The 21,661-nt window shown below is 43.7% G+C and overlaps 1 protein-coding gene across 3 annotated transcripts in view; it reads left to right on the top strand.

The window, feature by feature from the left end:
* Positions 1-21,661, top strand: part of LOC110495841 (nck-associated protein 5) — a 171,294-nt gene that overhangs the window by 31,560 nt on the left and 118,073 nt on the right. For all 3 annotated transcript variants that reach the window (XR_016488369.1, XM_036952280.2, XM_036952279.2), the window contains exon 3: positions 13,337-13,410. Coding sequence is in view for 2 of the 3 variants with exons in the window: in XM_036952280.2 (XP_036808175.2) it covers positions 13,337-13,410 (74 nt within the window). In the remaining variant the exon portion in view is untranslated. The remainder of the gene's footprint in view (positions 1-13,336; positions 13,411-21,661) is intronic.

Below are 21,661 nucleotides of genomic sequence, written 5' to 3'. Positions count from 1 at the left end.
AGTTCAAATCTTTTTTTCTTCTTCTTTAAAAAAAAAAACAATTGAGCACTGGTACTCTTCAGTGTGGGGATTATGCTGACAAGGTTGTTTGCAGTAGCATTTACAATTTCAAAACAGAAAACCAAAGCAGTGCTGCATCTCTTCTAAAATGGGTATGATTCAACCTGACATTTTATCCAACAAATAGCCAGAGATGTTTTTCTCCCAACAAGGTAATTCATCTGGATATCTTTCCCGAACCTCCAGCAGTTGGATTTCTAGTTTGCCCGTATTCCATTTTGAAATAAAGTATTTTCACGGATAACAGCCCAGGGATCTGTCTTGCCTCAAAGTGCGTACTGCGTCGTACTGAACTGCATCCTATTATATTAAGGTATTTCTTTCTGACACAGCTAACGTGGTCTGTCAGAAGCAGTTGCGGCTGAGGCAAGCCTTGTTTTCTGCCATTGAATTCTGGGTGAAGCAAAGCGTGGCCTCCCTTGGGTTGCCCGCTGGTGTTTACACATCAGAGTTTTACCAGTGAGGATGCGATGACCTGTTCATTGAGTCATTTTCTCAAGAGTTCGTAAGACAGTGTCATAGGGAACGACAGTTTTCTCTCCCATAGAACAGGGTGTCGTTTCTTCCGTAACTCTTGTTTCCTCTCTAATCAATTGCTTTTTTTTCTCCTTCTGTGGTTTGGGAAGTCGTAGAGTGCTTTTCCCAAGTGGGAGTGTTTTTTAAATTCTTCAAGTGGGAACCAATCACGTAGCAGGAGACACTTGCCCATGTTCTATTCTCATGGTTATGAACAACACATTCAAAACCCTGCCATGTTCATATAGCTATTCCAAAATAGCATAACAACATACAGTGTCATTACGAAGTGGACCATCAGAGAAAGCTATCATAATACGTTTTATTACCTAGGGCTCATCATAATATGTTATGATGGAAGAGCGGTATAATCCCTAGGGAGGCTGTATTCACAGTACTAATCCTATGGCTGACATTGATCAATGATGTTGTATGCAAACCAATTCCCACATAAAAACATTTAGGTCCTTTATTCTAATGATCTGACCGTGCAGAGAGTGGAAGAACAGTCACTCACCACTACTTCAGGTTAGGAGCATTTGTCTTGATATGGCAAATCATTGGTTGGACCACCACCATCCATTCAGCCTATTGAGTCCTAGTCCCTTTCTAAAGAGGCAATATTATCTATCTCCTATTCATGTGTCCGTAACTCATGTTTATGGCGATGGGCTAGTGGCACTCAATGATTCCCTCAACCTCCTCATGATGGTGGACATAAATATAATGGGGGACGTTTTACGAGGCGACACTACCACCAAAAAGGCTCCAGCCCTTCAGGTGAATGAGCGTAGCTTCTCTTCGGGCCCCCTTTTGACCCCCAGGGCCAATTGTCCACAGTGTCAACCCGGTCAATGGCTGGCCATTGTGTGTGTGTGGCTGGCGGCTGCAGCGGCAGTGGTCACCAGGGCCTAGGGGTCATTGTATAGGATGGATAGATAGATAGATAGGGGTCAGTGGGCTATCAAGCTGTGCTCTAACCCCCATCTGGTCCCAGCAGCTGGTCAGCATACTGAGGGTTTGGTGGTTTGTTGGTTGGACGTTGGTTGTAGGAGAACTGGGCAGGTAGGCTACTGTAGCATGGTACAAGAACATTATTTCTCCTTGGGTCACCACTCACCACCACCATCAGATAACTCATTGTAGTAATCCATGCTGTTGTGGCAGTCAATTAGCTTTGATTCTAATCATCATGCCTGCAGTGTATTTAAAAAAAAATATCTTACCATACACTTTATAGCCTACATACAGGGAGGACGTTTCTGCCTACTCAATTTGAACCTCTACCTAGTCCGTCCCTCCCCAGACCTTTGAGGTTAAGCAGTATTGGTGAGTATTACAGTGAGTCAGGGTGACTCTTGGCTGAGATTAGTCAGGTGAATTAGTCTCCTCCTGAGGCAGAACAGTTAGTGGGAGACAGGCTGCGTGCCAAATGCCACCCTATTCCCCTGTATAGTGCTTTACTTTTGACTAGAACCCTATGAGCCCTGGTCAAATGTAATTCACTATATAGGGATACGTTTGCCATTTGGGTGGCAGACTCATCAACAGGGAGACTCTTCGGGTTAGCTGAATTAGTGCATTATTATTGACCTAGTTCTCCATTGCTCCCCTCTCGTGGCTCCAGACAGAATACGAGGAGCTTGGGAAGCATTCCCTTCAAGTCTCAGGATACATTTCTGCTAAATGAGCCTGTATGTGTGAACGCTCAGGGTAAATCTACTCTGAAATGGCTTTGACAGGTGAACGCTCAGGGTAAATCTACTCTGAAATGGCTTTGACAGGTGAACGCTCAGGGTAAATCTACTCTGAAATGGCTTTGACAGGTGAACGCTCAGGGTAAATCTACTCTGAAAGGGCTTTGACAGTGAAAGCTTTCTCGCGTTTTAGTTTTGGGAAGTCAGAGTGGGTGTATTGCCGATAGAGAGGGTGAAGGAGTACATGCATCAACTGTATCAGTGTTAAAAAGGCAGTTGTGGTCTTCCAGGATGTGTTTACACTGTTCCATCAAACATCTCTAAGTGTAAAATCTTTAAAAACAATCTATGAAGTGTCATGCTAGCAATAATGTTGGATGCATTTACGTGCGTTCGTCAGGTCTGCACAGTACAGTATTATGTGTTTACAATGGGCAAATATAAAACATTTTCAGTTGGTTCTTTCCTTTGGTTATCAATATTCGAAACCATTCATCAAAGTACATGACTATTCATGTTCAAAGTTTGAGATGCAATGGATGCCCTCTAGTCAGTTCTATTGAATGAATAGCAAAAGTCATTGCAAAGGAATTGCTGGTCATTGGACATGTGACCTGTAAGGGGACAATGCAGAAGGCTCTTGTTCTCTCTGCATTATGTGATGGGGAGTGAATGAATAGCTCTTGTAAGGTAATGCTTTCAGTGTGGAGGGCGCACCATTGTGTGCCTCGGAGAGTGAGCTGATTTAACTTGAATCCCTTTAGTCGGTCTAAAGAATGGCCCTATGGTAAAGGTTTTCCCAAGGGTGGGGGCACCCCTAGATAAAGGGGGTGAGCCAAGTAAACAAATAATAACGACAGAACTGTGTTTGTTATCGTAGGAGAAAATAGCTGGCCTAACCGAAGGAAGATGAACTCTCGCCGTTTGACATCTTCCCACAGTCGCCGAAGTATCGCTCGCCAATCCCGGAGATCAGAGGTCGAAAGATGAGGACATCTCGAAAAAGAGAAAACAACACAAATAAATGAAATGCGCAGTTTTAAATCCATTGTGTGACAGCGGAGAAGATGGTGACATCACTATGCCAAATGATACACGCTTGTTTTATATCCCGACTGACCATTGACTTGTCTTCCTTATTTGGGCTGGGATCGCCTTTAGGGGGTTAGCGCCTTGGCTTAGCACTAACGCTCCCAGGCATCTGTCGAACCCCAAGACGAGAGAGTTTTCATGTGTGATGATGTCACCCCAGTCTGAGTCTTAATGCGAACCAGAAGTTATGTCGAATTCCTTCAGAGTCTGTTCCATCTGGAAGCAATGAAACAAAGATGGCGACTAAAAATAGAGGCCCACTTGAGATAATGATAAAAAGAGATTTATTGCTTACGGTGTAATAAGCATACAGTACATCTTCAAATTCCATACCTGACTGTAAATAGTGAAGGCCTCTTAAAAATAATGGTACAAATTTGCTTAACCCTGTAGCCCGTTACACTCATACCTGTATATGGGTTGAAAATGACAGATTTTGGACACTGATAAGTGCCTAAATTGGAACGCAGTGGCTGTACAGTAGCATGCTATACATGATGTCAGAGCTCTGGGTCTCCACTTCACAGATCTGTGTGGGTTTTGATGACAGCCATTCTGAACTTGACCACCGCGTGTGACAAGAAGTTACCCCCATCCTTAATGGTAATTGGGCAACTTGAGCACCTTTTTGGTTGTCTGAGTGGGGGAAATACTGTAACTGATGAGGACTCAATGTATTTTGAAAGATGAGACGTTGAGGATTTTAATAAATACCACGTTGATGTCAAACAAGCAAGTCAAACACCCGTGAATCCAATGTGCTTTTCACAATTCCACACCGTAAAACCCATATAATACACAGTGTCAACGTTTAGGATCACTATGGTTGATGTATGTGACAAGATGACATGGCATCGTACCCTGGGTTGTCCTGAACAGAATGAGCCTGTGTTTTCTGTGTTGTGAAGAATTTGCCGCAGACCGCTCATCTGAATGCACTCATGACTCCATTCGAAGCGCATCCAAATTACGATCTGCTCCTCTCGAAGCTTTCCACTGTAAGATCGCATTTTATAATTTAGCTAGTCGCGTTGGCAACATAACACCTGACCCAGATTGGGATTTATAATGGACAATTTGGGGGATTGCGTAAACAACAGCATTGTGCAAAGGCAGGATGCAGGGCCGTGTTCCAAACGAAATAACTACAAGAAGCACTTTACAGTTGAAGACTCTTCTTTGAGTCATAAAAGTGAATCGAAATGACTTAGGAACGGTGCACACTTTGGAGAGGTTCGTGGCCACTTGGAAACACCAGTTAGACCTCTCACTCAAACCCGTGTCATTTTTTTGTTGTCTTATGTTGCACCTACCCCAAGTTTTCCAAGAATATTCTTATCATGTCGCTGAATATATCCAGAGGATTTTCTTGTGTCAGGTGAACAGTTTTGTCCTCGCCTTTAGTCTAATCATTTCCCCAGAAACTCCAAGCGGTTCCCTTTTAATTGCTGCCATGGCTGTCCATGTGCTTTCCATATTTATTCTGTAAGACACATTTCATTTAGCCCTATCCGTATAGGCCAATTCCCACAAGTGTAAAGGGTTAAGTTATTTATGAAAGTTGACTCATTTTGAAAACACCTTTGGACTGTGTGCTATTATCGGCATTAATCAATCTTTCGATTTTACCTCAAATCTCACTCGCACTTTATATACAATTTCTAAATCCTCTCCACAGAAAAGAGAAAGTGAAAATAGGCCAACATTACAATAACACACTTTCATAGGATAATTAGCGGGATAACGGTACGTCACACACCTTTCAGCATTTCGTGCTGCTCAGATATTAGGCTTTTATTTCCCTTAATCCCCTCAAATCACTTGACTGTGTGTCATTGTGTGCTCAGCAGACACACCGAGTAGCCTGTGTGCCCAGAAACCTACTAGAAACACATGACACGGATCCCATTAAAGTGGTCAAAGAGAGAGAGAGAGAGAGAAAGGAAATTGCCTCTTGAGAAGGCTCTTGTTGACTGACAGTCATCACTTAGCGACTAATGGGCTCATTTTGCATACATATGGCATGGCTTCAAAGAAGACATTTAACAAATGTCCAGACTTCCAGGGACTTCCAGGGACTTCCATGGACGCTGCACATATAATAACGGAGGTTGGTTTACTTCATCCTCATACGGTGTCTATCTGCATCACAAGATTAACACTAACATAGTATGTTAACACTTTTAGGTTAGAGTGCAAAGGTCGCTGATACATGCAGTATCAATTTGATGTTCAGCTGTGGAATATTGGATATTGCGGTTTGAAGGCTGAAGGCTATATGCTGTAGGCATAACATTATGTTCAGATACACCTTTTCCTCCCTACTGTAATATATGACAGGAAATCGCCCTCTGCACCGTATCTGCATGAAAGCAATCTAAGACCCGAGGGAGGTCAAAAGTTACGACAACCAATCATTGCTCACACTTCTCGTTCCTGTTTCAAAAGACCTTTATACACACTACACAGGCAGGCACACACACACACACACACACACACACACACACACACACACACACACACACACACACACACACACACACATCCCCCGGCAAAATAGGAAACCTATCTGTTGTCTATCACTGTCACTTAAAATGGAAATATGGCTTGTGATGAGGATGAGAGGTGGCAGGGGGAATGACAGAGGTGCAAACAAACAGCGTTCCCGTTGTCACATTACCATTCTGTCAGGCTTCAGCATTCCTGCTCCCTGCTCCCCGGCAACAGGGAATCTCCCTGGCATTCAGGACCATTCCAGTGGGAGAAGAGATTTGGAAATCAGGCAGAAGCAGATCCTAACCTTCCAGCTCCAGCTCTTCCGAGGAATGTTTTGCCTGCCTGCCTCGACATCTGCCTAACACATGGGTCAACTTAGAGAGAGCGTGTGCATCCAAAATGGCACCCTATTCCCTATAGTGCACTACTTTTGACCAGATCTCTATGGCACCCTATTGCACTACTTTTGACCAGGACCCTGTTCAAAAGTAGTGCACTATATAGGGAATAGGGTGTCATTTGAGACACAACCAGCCTAATCAATAAATCACCCAGCAGATTAAACAGAGAAAATATACTGTAATAAACCTGAGGCTGTGGGGCTTATTACATTGATAATACGCAAGACAGGTCAAATGGTGGAGAAATATATATTTATATGTATGGAGAAAAATATATCTAACAAAACATACTCTCGGGGGTCGGGAATTTGCGTTGACGAGACGTTAGCTATATTTCACTGTGCTCATTTGTTATACCGTGAATGTGTTCTCAAGTCTGGCTTCTCTCCATTCGTTGCTCCCAGAACGTCGGCAGCGAAGACTATAATAAGCGTTGGCTTGGAGTTTGCTGTTTTACTGGTGTCAGGCTAGGTGAGGCGGTCATAAAACAAGTCACTAACTTCATGTGTCTGGGGAGGATTCCTTGTTGTTGTTAAGTTTTCTGGGTGAGAACAAAAATATCTCACTAAGCCGACTCACTCGGGGATAACACTAGCCTAGCCGGCTTAGACCTTTCTAGCGCTTTCAGCACCGTTCACTGGCCAAAACAGTGAGCCAGAACGACAAACCCTTCATTGACAAGGTGTGAATTTAACCGATACACAATACACAATGATACGCATATACAGTATGTGCAGCTTCAATAAGGTGAGAGGCAATATAGAGTGAATGGCTGCTGTTTGAGCAAAGCGAACACTGACTGAAAGTGAATATCGCTTGCTGAATGTGCCTAATGTGTCTAATTTCCCATGAAGCTAAGGGGTAGCCAGGCCACCTGATCGCTGCGGCTCTCGTTAATATGTTGGCAGAGCCAATTGTGCATGGCTAGGATAGGTGTGGTGCCTGCCTGTCAAAGCCTGCACAAACAGAAGCTGAGATTCCCTCCGGTGGATCAACATCTGGTTCTCTCTCTCTCTCTCTCTCTCTCTCTCTCTCTCTCTCTCTCCTCTCACTTACCTGTACTCACAAACTCTGCTTATCCTCACTGTGTGTTTCTTTCTTTCACTCTCCTTCTCTATCTCTCTCTTTCTCTGTCTCTCTATCTCTATTTCTCTGGCAATCCTCAGCCTGTAAAGTCAGGCCACAGATCTGTCGGACTCCTTTAATTAGGCTAGGCGTTGTTTTTTTCCGGTTGGTTTTTCTTTGGATTTTCTCCTACCATATCTATTGTGTTATAGTCTCTTACATTATTTTAACAATTCTACAGACTTCATAGTGTTGTCTTTCCAATGGTACCAATTATATGCATATCCTGGCTTCAGGGCCTGAGCAACAGGCAGTTTACTTTGGGCACATCAGTTAGGTGAAAATTGAGAAAAATAGACCCTTTTTAAATGAATGGCATGGTCCTAAACATCAATATGGCTTATGAATTCAGTGTGTATTTTCATATTTCACTACCTGCCTTTATATAACTTTTTAATATGAATTGAACATATATTAAAAATGTCAAAATAAACATTAGAATTTCTAATAGACCCGTTCTTTAGGTGCTCTACCCTCCACACATGTTTTCTGAGATACTGTCAAACAGAGGCTCTATGTTTAGTTCCCAAATGACATACAGTAGTAGTTGCATATGCTTCGTCTCTACACAGGTTGTACTATGGGGTGTTATGGAGTGGGCATGTCAGGTTGGATTTATTCAATTTTTCAGTTTTCTTGAGTATGATTTGCTTGAGGAACAGGCTTGGCTACTGTTCCGCCACATACTGCACAGGAATGAATGACCCACTCTTTGACTAGCCAACTGAGCATTGGAAGGAGGAGAAAGGAGACAGGGGCTATTTAAGTGTTGAATATATCTTAATGTTTGGAAGGATAATCTGACAGATTCGGATTCCTGACGGCCCGGGGAGGTGTTGATGTCCGTCTGGTGTGTTTGTGTGTGTGTGTGTGTGTGTGTGTGTGTGTGTGTGTGTGTGTGTGTGTGTGCGCGTGTGTGCGTGCGTGCGTGCGTGCGTGCGTGCACTGGGACTAGGACAGGCAAGGTGCTGTAAGAGGACATCAGATAACTGAAACCCACCCTAGAGGATGAACAGGCCTCCTTTGTGTCATCAGGTAATCCATATTCCCAAATCTGTCCCCGTTTGCATGTGGTATGCAAGGGATGAATTTAGCATTGGAGGCTTTGTCTACCTGGTTTAGCCTGTTCCATCTTTTACACTGATGGCGTTTGAAACCACCATGTTTTCTGCAGTTTTTAGATATGGTTTTGGAGTGTATAGAATTGTATGTTACTCTCCAATTGTTTTTAGAGCCTTTTATTAAAGCTTTTTTTATTTGAATGGTTGCTCTCAGTGAGAAGTACTTTGTAAGTTACGTCTGCAAATGAAAAGAGCTCTACAAATGTAATGTATTATTATTGTTACTCGAGTAACAACTGCTGCAATCTGAAGAAAGCATTTGGCTTCATACTGGTGGCGTATTGGTTTCTGACGCCAAGGCCTACAAACCAGATCACTCAGCTCTCCAAAGGCTTCTCATAGCAAATCACTAGTAATCACCATAGTAACCCCTTGATAACACAGCCTTCATCAGGCTGTTGTTATCTATTCTATCAAAGTCTTGGGAGGTGGGAGTTTGATGGGCAGGATTGATATGGTGACATGAAGTCATTTTGACCTGAATAATGACTCCGAGGGAAAGATCATCAGTGCTGTGCTACAGATAAGCCGCTGATAACATTAATTGATTCAAGCCAGGGCTGAGGACGGATACAATGAGCAGTTTCAATATCTGTGTAACCGCCCGTCTGATGCCTAACTTTGCCTGAGACATAAAGACCTGTGTTCGCTCTCCGGGTCAGTGCCTAGGCTTTAGCGCAGAGGGCTGTCATAGTCGTGAGGTGCGCGAGAGGTAGTCTTCTCAGCCATTTGAGCTCTAACGTGTCGACACCCAGGAAAGTTTGTAATATCATTCATTCCCAAGTAGCCATAAAAATTCCCTCAGAAAGAAGTGTTACGTTCTATAGGCATAACCTTTGACTGCCATAAGCCAGTCGGGAATTCCACATTCCATCTCCCCTCGAACGCCTCACACAGAGCAGATTTCCAGTTGGCTGAAGTGGGTCCCTAGGCCACTCTGCCATGTCATCGGGTCTCGGCCTGCCTTATGGCCAGAGAGGAGGGGGCTGGCGGTTGGGGTTGAGATAGATCCTGACCTTGGCTTTGACTGGTCTGACAGGTCTCACTCCCAGAGGCCACTAGGCAGCTTCAAGCTTTCTTATCTCTCTCACTCGCCTGCTGCCTGGGTCTCAGATCTACAGCCCTGCTGAGGTGAGGTTGGGAGGAAATCACATTATAGATAGGTAGGACTTTAAAGGAAGCCTGAAACACATACTGACCCTATACTGCAACTGGGTCAGTGCTGTATCTGCGTTTGGGTTTTTCTCAGCCAAGACCTAAAGGAACTCGTATGTTGACAGGGATATGATCCCATCCATTACAGCCTTTCAGTATGTGTGGATCTGCCAGAGAGAGAGCCGAGAGGGAGAGAGGGAGGGAGAGACGCTCTCATGGATGAATAATGAATCTAATGTTTTATTACTGAAATTCTTGGACCATTTATTTTAAACACATTTGCGCGTGGGTGCGCATACGTGCACGTGAGCATGTGTGTCTGGCGTAAAGCAAAGCTATTTTGGCCGAGTTTCCGAGTGCCGTAGCAGTGGGGGACAAAGCTCATTTTAAAATGTCCTAAAGATTAGGAGGCACATGATCGGTTGGAGGACTGCAGGATATGGGCCTCACAGCATGCCCAGTGGGGGAAGCCCTCTCTCTCAACAGCTCTAGCCTTCTTATCAACCCCTCTCACATACAGAGTAAACAGGAACTGAGGGTTGGCTGCCATAGGCTGCCATAGACTAGAAACATGAACAAACGCACAAAGGAAACTACAGTATTTAAGTGCATGCCCACGCCAGCCAACTCCAGCTCAACAAATCCCAGTGCTCTGTTTCTCCCCTTGACTCCTACACTGAAGTTGAAATTGGATTCAGAATTTGGATGCTGGTTCATTTTTTGTCTTGTGTCCATCCTACAAAGAGAACCAGAGGACAGGACTGTATATGGTGAAATAAGCAACATTTGCAGATATTTGCATTGGATAAGACAGTTCACAATCGATCCCCATCATCGCTAACTTACTCTGAGACATTTTATCGCCTGTTCGTGAGCTCGTATGACTTTTAGACCGTCTATAAACAACTTCCTTTGGTTTCTTGCCATGTAGGATTTGGTATCCATGGGATCGTCGCGAATGAGCCTCACAAGACTGTTGACTAGAGGGTTGTATAGATAGAGAAGGTATAGTCTGGTCACTGCTGCAGAGGAGTTTGAGGACTTTGCAGGCCGCACCGGGCACGGTTTTTACAACCTCCCAACGATTTAGCGATGTTTTCTGTAAAGGTGATATTCGGTCCTTATGAGCTTTAGTGCTATTTAGACACTTCAACCACCTCAAGGAATTATTTGGTCTGTATCGCACTCCAAGTGTACTTTGCGAAATATGCGTTCGATAAAGTTTGAGGCAAAGGTCCATCATTTTCTCTCTCCCAAATGTAGGCGCTGGCGCCCGTGGGAACCCTGCAGCTTTCGCACACACAGTAAAAATGTCAGGAGTAATGCCCCACCAAAGACGTAATGCAATACATGGCAGCGTGCTCCGCATAACATATACGAGTCAGGCCTTCAATCTTCGGTTTAAATACCCTCCATTTGACATTAAGACAGACCATTGCACATTCTTTGCATGCCTTCCTGTATGAGGAGGAGTACGCCAGAACCCTATCATTAGTAGAGGTTTCCGCGATGACAACAGAGACTTAGCTAGCTGCGCTTAACGTTTGATGTAGGGTGTAAATCTTTTTGGTGACATGGCACTCTGGTGATGGGTAGATCTCTCTGAGAGACAGGGAAAATCATTACCTGGCTGAATCCTAACTTGAGATCTGCTTTAACGTGGACTTTTGCTTAAATCACTAGGGACCTCAAGTTGGGATTTGGATCTGTGAGACTATGTGGCTAGTTGTCTCTAACAACAGATATTTTCTCCTGACAATTCCTCTGTATGACAACTTCTTTCCGTTCTAAGTTTATAGAGCTAGATGCACTATAGTTGATGTTTAGCTACTTTTGTTAACTAAGCCTGCAAGGACATCCCAGGCCGGCCAAACCCTCCCCCTCCGTCGCCTCATGGGTGTCCCGGTCGCAGCCGGATGCGACAGAGCCTGGGATCAAACCCGGAACTGTAGTGACGCTTCAAGCACTGAAGTGCCTTAGACCGCTGCGTCACTCGGGAGGCCTCTGGCAACTTAATTTGGTCCTAATGGCACTCAGTGGGTTTAGTGTGACTGGCATCTCTGCTGGGTGCAGTGGCACCTTATGACTTCCAGATGGCCTTGGGGACACCACTGATAAATAGCACCAACACTTTAAATTATTCAGTTCAGATATGAGGACAAGGAAGTACATGTAGGTGCGTTTAACAGAAAATGTTGAAGAAAGTGAAAAATAAGATGATTTCATCAGGTTATTTGGATATCCTTTCTTATGAATGACAAAACGCATCATCACCTGGCCATCGCCATGTTCTTCTGGCCTCTGTCCTTGCCCTTGATGATCATTGGTCACCTAGTATGCCCTTGACTGGCGACTTTGGCCGGAGGTTTGGGCCTGTGCCATCTTCAGTTGGCACGGGGGCATACTGGAGACGGTGGGCACCTGCAGTGGCTGGCCTCAGGTCAGTCCTGAAGTGTGATAATTGCCCTGGTGCCAGCCATACGGTTGCCTTCTGAGAAGAAAGCTCTTCCGACAATAAGGGTTTCTCTCTATTTTCAGCTTGAGAAAGAACATTAGAGTGTTCCACAATGTAGGCTATACCATTATAATGTATACTGTCTGTACCATCATATTTTACGTGTTCTAGATACACACAGTGTATCCAGCATGAAAAATATGCTCATGGGACGAGTCTAAACGATACTAAGCTGGGTCATCTCTCAGAGGAATTCCCCATGATTCAATTATACGTGAACAGCACATGACGGAGGTCTAAAAATCAATGGAGGGGGCATCTGTGGCCGTGAGATAACGCTTCACCCAAGAGAGGCGTCACCAATACCAATAATTAATTCAAGCTAGCCACAATCACTACCGAAGGATAAATAAGTCGCTATTGGATGTTCGTATGTAGCCAACCACTGACACAGTCACTATCGGCTTCTCCAAAGAACAGCTGGGTGGAATATTATGGCTAGGTGGCCTAGTTCTTCCACAATAATGTCTTATACTCACTATACAGGCATGGCATGGATGAGCACATCATTAGGGCAAAGTGTCAAATAAGCTGAACATCTGTTTTTCCATACTGTTCCCGGGTCTCTGCTCATTTGGGCCATGCTGTAATTCAATAGCACACTTTGGGAGTGTGTGTGTGTGGAGTATGTGTGTGTGAAGGTATTCCCTCTTGACACTACACAGCTGGCCGCCTGCACTCAGGGTCAGCCAGGCGAAGTTACCCAGCGGTGCTTCTGGAGTTACACTCTTCCCTAACTCGCTGAAAACGAACACCCCAAAAGAGTATGAATGAATCACACCTTCTTTGAAACACAGTCCAGTTCTGCCTCAGTGTTCCTCTTCACACTTGGAAGAGGAGTGTTTGGAAACAAGGCACCGGCTGGAAAAATACACAATACGCACTATGGCTTTGGTCTGTTTTTTCATTCTCCGTGTAGGCTTCTGTATGGTCTTGTGTACCACTGCTGTTGATAAACACAATAGAATCTCCATTGAGAGAGTTAAAAAAAAAAAAAATACTTCTGGACTAGGCTTAATCTGGGAAACCGACCCCTGAACTTCCTAATAATAAAGACAGTGTAGGATTGTTGGGCTGTTCTTGATATTACTGATGTTTTTCATCCATATTTGCACATGGAATCCATCTTTGACACTCATCTCCATCTGTTGTTTACAGGGGTACATGGACGCCAACAAGTGCATCGAGGAGCTACTCAAACAGCTGGAAGAAGAGCGGAGGAATGTCCGAAGGTAAGGGAGGATCCTCGATCTGCGTTTTGACAGCTGCCGCTAGTTGCCAATAAATATTAACAGCTGAACGCAATCTATTCTCAATGAGAACCAGCCGAACAATGTTGTTAAATTTGGGAAGCTGACACAATGATTTGTGTGCAGTCTTGGTGAGAGAATGCTATTGTGAAGTGGTGGTGAGGACAAGGTTGCTAAAGGTGAGGAAAGACAAAGATGTACGTTCAGTCCATTTCAGTTTTGGGGTTGGCTGGGGACATTTCTCATGGAGACAATGGGGATGCGGAGAGGCCAAACTCATGACCTTGGCCCTCAAACCTATCCTTAGACCCTTGAATGTCACACCGCCCAAAGAAAAGAGAGACCATTTTTCAAACTTCACCCCCATTATCCTATAACTCTCCATGTCAAAAGAGCTGTTTTCTCCCCATCCAGCAACAATTTTCCCCTTGAGCGAGCAGGGAGGCCTGGGAGAGGGGCCTCTGAGTGGACCCTGGGTGGATGGTGGGGGTTAGAGGTTGACCGCTGACCAGGGCCTTTGCTACGGCAGGCCGATTTTCAATAGAAGGGTAAGGAAGTGGTGTGTAAAGGAATGATTGTCTTGTCCACAGTCTCACTCACACCACTTTAGAAGAGGAGACCCTTCCTCTTTTGACCAGGAAAGTGACCTAATGACAGGTTAGAGGGGCCTGGTTGTTATTGTGTGGACTGGCCCATGAGAGCGGCTGGGGTCTTCTCACTAGGGGCTGTTTGGAATCCATGAACTTGCTTAGACCTGGAAGGACAGTGGGGGCAATAGCTAGGGTTTTAGTGATCATTGTTTATTTTTGTTAAGGATTTTTAAGTTGTGTTTGCGTACATTTTTTCTGTAAGTGAAACAGAATGATATTCTAATTAGATAATGATAATTTTATCTATTCAACATTTTTCTTCCAGTAGCTCATATAAATAATCACTTACCTACAAATTAAAACTTAAAACTAACATACAGTTGAAATCGGAAGTTTACATACACCTTAGCCAAATACATTTAAACTCAGTTTTTCACAACTTTCGTCAGTTAGGATCCCGAATTTATTTTAAGAATGTGAAATGTCAGAATAATAGTAGAGAGAATGATTTATTTCAGCTTTTATTTCTTTCATCACATTCCCAGTGGGTCAGAAGTTTACATATACACTCAACTAGTATTTGGTAGCATTGCCTTTAAATTGTTTAACTTGGGTCAAACATTTCAGGTAGCCTTCCACAAGCTTCCCACAATAAGTTGGGTGAATTTTTGCCCATTCCTCCTGACAGAGCTGGTGTAACTGAGTCAGGTTTGTAGGCCTCCTTGCTCACACATGCTTTTTCAGTTCTGCCCACACATTTTCTATAGGATTGAGGTCAGGGCTTTGTGATGGCCACTCCAATACCTTGACTTTGTTGTCCTTAAGCCACAACTTTGAAAATATGCTTGGGGTCATTGTCCATTTGGAAGACCATTTGCGACCAAGCTTTAACTTCCTGACTGATGTCTTGAGATGTTGCTTCAATATATCCACATAATTTTCCTCCCTCGTGATGCCATATATTTTGTGAAGTGCACCAGTCCCTCCTGCAGCAAAGCACCCCACAACATGACGCTGCCACCTCCATGCTTCACGGTTGGTGTGGTGTTCTTCAGCTTGCAAGCCCCCCCTTTCCCCTCCAAACATAACAATGGTCATTATGGCCAAACCGTTCAATTTTTGTTTCATCAGACCAGAGGATATTTCTCCAAAAAGTACGATCTTTGTCCCCCATGTATAGTTGCAAACCATAGTCTGACTTTTTATGGTGGTTTTGGAGCAGTGGCTTCTTCCTTGCTGAGCAGCCTTTCAGGTTATGTTGATATAGGACACGTTTTACTGTGGATATAGATACTTTTGTAACTGTTTCCTCCAGCATCTTCACAAGGTCCTTTTCTGTTGTTCTGGGATTGATTTGCACTTTTCGCCCCAAAGTATATTAATCTCTAGGAGACAGAACGCATCTCCTTCCTGAGCTGTATTTTCTGAGGTCTTGGCTGATTTCTTTTGATTTTCCAATGATGTGAAGCAAAGAGGCACTGAGTTTCAAGGTAGGCCTTGAAATACATCCAAAAGTATAGTTTGTTAATTAATAAGAAATTTGTGGAGTGGTTGAAAAATGAGTTTTAATGACTCCAACCTAAGTGTTTGTAAACTGCCGACTTCAACTGTACATATAATTACAATATTCAAATTCATGGTAATAAACCTCCTTGGAATAGACAGCTACGCTGACAGACCTGACAGGCCAGATCCTAAGGATTGTGCCGCTGTTCCTCGGATGTTGCTCGACATTGTTAGTGACAGTGATAAATGACTCCATACATTCTTTTGTTGGCCTAAAGCAGAAACTCAGGACTGATAAAGACAGGCACGCCTCCTTCCCTTTATTACGCTGTGTCTTACGGCTACTTTATCGAGAGGACTTACATTATATTCCTCATTTTCTTCCTGGGAAAATTAAGGCAATCAATCCATCAAGAAGCTGGAGAGAGAACGAATTGGTTTCCACTTCAGGGCTTGTTATTTTTGTGTCCTATAGGCCCAATGCAAAATTATATTTATACAGTCTATCACATTATAGAGTAATATTACACAGATGTAGGATATTGTACCTGATTTCAATATTGCGTGCCATACTTTATTGTAAATGCCTTTTGTTTGATGTTGTTTCCTACATTGTTAGGAGCTAGTAACACAAGCATTTCGCTGCACCTTATATAACATCTGCTAAACTGTGTACGCAACCAATAAACTGTGATACGATTTGATGCTCTATTCCACTTATACTTCCACTTGTACTGTGTTTTCAGATTACCCCTCCATTTACCCCTCAAAATACTCCTCCATATGCCCCTCAAAATACCCCTACATATACCCCTCCATATTCCCCTCAAAATACCCCTCCATATACCCCTGAAGAGAGACATAATAAGTCATGTCAAACTGTGTATAAATAGCAGGAAATGCATTTTAACATGTCAAAATAAATTCCGGGGGAGGAGCCCCGGACACCCTTCTACTGTTCTATCCCCCCAATATCTACACCACAGTTTCGCTATTGTTATGTATTGTAATTACAGGCTAAAAACAGATTACAAATCAAACACTTTAAAAGATATGATAATGTCTGCCAACGAATACAAGAAAGCTCTCTCTTTTTTGCCAGTGTTCTCATCGTATGTCAAACCCATCTGTTCCATAAAATAGTCCTCCTTGTATCCACTCCCTTCCACAACACACACACACACACACACACACAGCATCACTGGCCGAGGGAGCACAGAACAAAACCACAGTGGGGTACTGTCGCGGCATCGCTCATTATTTCATTAACTCTGATGACGTCCATGACAAACACAAACAAAGGCTCCACAGCCCTGTGTCAACATCAGATTGAAAACCTCCAAACAAGACGAGACATGTCATGATGCATCATATAAGCTATCCTTATGGTTGTTGCGGTTATATCTGATTCTCTCTGATCGTATCAGATAAAGGTTGATTGTATGTGGAAATGATTGGCCAAAAAGATAGATTCACAGTAGATGTATTTGGCCAAACAACAATATTAAGTATATGTCATGTACATCTATCTCTACATGTAAATAGAGAGGGAATGTGGTGAAAGTGAAGTGAGTGACAGCTTTCTCTCTGTTTAGACAGTGAGCTATTGAATGGGAGCAGGCGTGATTTGGATGAGGACATATGGATGCTGCTTTAGGACACTAAAAAGCATGACTGGCCGGGTGGAAGGTCACGTGCCCTGTCTGAAAAGCTGCTGTGTCGAGGGAACAGAAATATATAATCTTCCTTGACCTTGGAATAAAACAATGTAGATTTAGTTTTTGGTCCCTCTTTCTGCCAATTCCTCCTTTTTTCCCATCATCCCCTCCTTCTTGCACTCTGTCCATGTGTCTGCGTGTATGGTTGGGATTGCCTGTGGTCTTATCTTACGTAATGAAAGTGTTTTTCACTGCATACTAAATCTCAATTGACTTTCCTTTGGGTGTCTGTGTTCTACATTTTATGTAGAACTCTGTCCATTGATCAGCCAAGTGGCCAAAGCTGGTCTCACCTGGCCTTACCCTTAGCAGATGGTGTGTGTCTTTGTTTGTCTGTGACCCCTCCACACCTTGGAGGACTCAGGGAGGGCAGGCAGGCAGGGGGCCTGCTCAGGGTAGCAGGGTGTGGGGTGGGGAGCAGGGGAGAATGGGCACACTGCTGGCGATCTATGGAGGAAAGTCTCTTAGGCTATGAGGACCGGCAAGTCGTGCATCTGCAGCCCCTCCCGAATGGACATTAGCCAGGACATCTGCTGATCAATAAACTATTTATCATCTTTAGAGAGGAATTATCCCTCCAAATTTGAGGGAAGTGGGAGGTCTGGCAGTAGGTTTTGATAGATTATCTGTCCATTTTAAAATATCTTTGTTTGGATGTATGTCTCTTTGGGTCTACAAGTAGTAAAAAGCAACTATTTATCATCCTCTAATGTTCAGCCACTTGGAAGAAATGTATATTGTATTCCCATAGCTGTCCTTCATTTGTCTGTGTGTGTCCTTGCCTGATCAGGACATTGCCACTACTCACAAGTACTGGATTATGCTTAGATGGTGAATTATAGCCACCAGAGCAGTGTTCATTTACCAGTTTAGCTTGAAAATGGGATTTCATCCATAGTAATTGGACTTATTTTCCTTCTGAATTCCCTCTAATTTATTTGGGCAATAATCCCTCCCTTCATGAAATTGCAGCGTCTCAGTATGAGACCCTTAAAGCCGCGCTATGATCATCAAAAACAGTTCATAGTTGAGTACATGATTAAATACATCTTTATTCGAGTTCCATTTTGGGCACAGACTGAGGGGCACTTTCATTGAAAGAGATCCCGTGTGTGTGTGGGCACGTGTGTTCATGTTTATGTTTGTGTGTGTTCATCCACGATGATGATAGCAGGCTAACGGAGGAGGCTTTTCCTCCACTGATGTTAACGGCTTGTGACTGTAGCTGTGCGGCTCATTGATGTTACTACAAGGCATGTCTCGACCTCAAAGATCCTTCTGTTCCCCTACCGCCGCTGCCGGTAGATGAAAGGCTATGTAATCCTGTGTGGAAGTATGCGGCCCTCTCTGCCTCTCTCCATCTTTCCCTCTCCAGATGATGAGGATAGGGCCGAGCCTTCCCTTGGTATGGCCCACAATGCAACTTCGCTCCCCAAGGCTCTGTTCTGCAGCCATCTCACTTGGGTGAAGGCCATGCATTTGACAACTGTAATTGGATAAGTTGACCAGTCTAATGCTTTCATTTGATAATGCTAAGCCCCCCACCAGAGACCTAATAAGGTCAATTGTGTATTTATGTGCCCTCCTGTGAGTGAGAGACTTAGCCTAATGCATTGATTAGAGGTCAGTTCCCCCACCATAGTTGGAGATAAATGAATCCATTGGTTTTCTATAGAAATGTTTTGCAGAGAGATCCCCCCCCCCCCCCCCCCCCCCTCTTTTTCCCTCAGAAAACTCCCATCAAATACATTTTTGGATTTGATTAGATTCGGTGAAATATGTTTATTTTAGTAATCAGTGGTTGTTATTTCAAGCTCTTACAAGTGTGCCCTGATGAAAATAGCGTACTTTGAGCTACTCAAGAGTAAATTCTAAACAGAGAACTGAACAATGCTTGGGGAAATATGCAGCATGTGCTTTTAGCCTGTATGTTCCATCTGTTTTTAGCATAAAGCTAACTTGAGCTTAGTCTAAGCTTAGTCTTACCATAGCCTTAGCTTAGCTGCTTCGTCTTTAATCAGAGTACCGTGGAGAGCTGTGCATCTTCTTGGTCAATACTGCACTGTACTATCTAGTAACTGAAGATGAACTCATATAAACAGACCAGATGACGAAAACACTTCGGCCAATTAGTTCAAGCCTGACACTGTTGTTGGCCCATAACACAAGTCGGCCATGACTGCCACAGTACATTATACGGATCTCCAACCACTAACACCAACCCAGTCTGGTCCAGTGCTGTTTATGTCTGTGGCTACTGAAAGATAGCCTGGTGAAGCCAAACGGAACGCTGCATTCACCCTTGATCCCAAATGAACGCAGCGTTCGGTCTGGTTTAACCCGAGGCTTAACTGTAGGCTAACTGTAAGAGCCCTGAGGGTCTCCCGTGATTTATCAGTATGCCCAGGCCTGGCTAAAAACATGCATCAGTTTTATGGCGCTTATGAGAGGAAGGGGTTAATCGAACGGGTTAATGAAGCGCTTCGCTAATACATTCTGAAGGGGAGTGTCGTCTTAACTCGCCGTAATATCTCTGTGCCATTGTACAGTGGAGAAGGAAAGCACTTAGGCTAGTGACTGAAATGTTATGTCGGTCCTTTATCCACTTGCCTCCCCCACCATTCAGTCCACACGGTACCACAGTAGCGTCCTTGATGGCCATGCATTTCTCTTTATGATGTACTCAAGGTCAAGCATAAGCTAAGTGGTCATCTATTTAGGGTTTGAAAGCATCCTGTTACGGAAGATAAGTGTGTTTGTGTGCTTGTGTTCAATTCTTGCATGACCGAGGTCAATGGCTAACCGGGCTATCTGCATTGTGTCCCGTCACCTGCCAACCCCTCTTTTTACGCTACTGCTACTCTCTGTTCATCATATATGCATAGTCACTTTAACCGTATCTACATGTACACACTACCGCAAGCAGCCTGACTAACCGGTGTCTGTATGTAGCCTCGCTACTTTTATAGCCTCGCTACTGCATGTAGCCTGTCATTAAACTGTTGTTTTATTTCTTTACTTACCTATTGTTCACCTTATACCTATTTCGCACTATTGGTTTGAGCATGCAAGTAAGCATTTCACTGTAAGGTCTACACTTGTTGTATTCGGCGCATGTGACAAATAAACTTTTGATTTGTTTTGATTTGGTCGGCTGTACAAAGAAGGGCTCTGTTCTAACCTCAGGGGTCTTTCCTGGTTAAATAGGTTGAATAAGTAAACAACATTACACAACATTATAATAAAGGGACGTTTTGTTGTGCTGCTTACAGTACTGTAGGTTCATTGAGAAGAGGTATTAGGACTGTTCTTGTGGAAAAATCAGATCCGGTGAAGAAGAGTGGTCACTGTGGCCTTGTGCAATGACTAATGAACACGGGTGTTTACCCAGCCGACCCGATGGCTTCCACACCATTAATCTCATGAGGCCTGCCATGCTAACTATGGCACCACGTACACACATCACAGCGCTTGAGCCGCTATGTTGTTCTATTTTGAGCAAAATGGGTGGCATCTACAGTTGTGATCCTTTGAGTCTTTAGATGTACAGTGTACTGGGTGAGCGATTTATTTCCTGGGATGTTTTGAGTGGAGTTCCTTGGCTTTATTCTCAAGGTGAGCTAGTAGGCTAAACAATGTTTTTTGCTCTTTTGTACGTGTTCACCGAAGCGTGCAGTTGTTTTGACTGACACGGTCAAGTTTGGAGAGACATCCTTGTACTGAGATGTGTGGCGAGATAGAGGAGGTGCTGGTCTGGCGCAGTATGCTTCTGGATGTCACAGTAGCTGCATCTGTGCTATTCACCTCCAGCTAAGTACCAGACTGACTCAGTCAACACGTATTGGGTTTGGGTGCTAGTAATGAATTATACCATGCTGTATCATTTCAGTATTGATTTGTTTTACAGTATTTATTGCTTTATAACATTGTATATGCTGTAGGTTTTGTGGTTCTGTTTAGCTCATGTGGTAGAGCAAGGTGACACCAGGGTAGTGGGTTCAATTCCCGGGACTATCTACAGTGGGGCAAAAAAGTATTTAGTCAGCCACCAATTGTGCAAGTTCTCCCACTTAAAAAGATGAGAGAGGCCTGTAATTTTCATCATAGGTACACTTCAACTATGACAGACAAAATGAGAAAAAAAATCCAGAAAATCACATTGTAGGATTTTTAATGAATTTGTTTGCAAATTATGGTGGAAAATAAGTATTTGGTCAATAACAAAAGTTTATCTCAATACTTTGTTATATACCCTTTGTTGGCAAGGACAGGTCAAACGTTTTCTGTAAGTCTTCACAAGGTTTTCACACACTGTTGCTGGTATTTTGGCCCATTCCTCCATGCAGATCTCCTGTAGAGCAGTGATGTTTTGGGGCTGTTGCTGGGCAACACGGACTTTCAACTCCCTCCACAGATTTT

This window comes from Oncorhynchus mykiss, chromosome 18 (assembly GCF_057628025.1).
Source record: "Oncorhynchus mykiss isolate SJ-2025 chromosome 18, ASM5762802v1, whole genome shotgun sequence".
Taxonomy (NCBI): Eukaryota; Metazoa; Chordata; class Actinopteri; order Salmoniformes; family Salmonidae; genus Oncorhynchus; species Oncorhynchus mykiss.
Note: the sequence above shows the minus strand (reverse complement) of the source record. Positions and strands in the feature narration are given on the sequence as shown.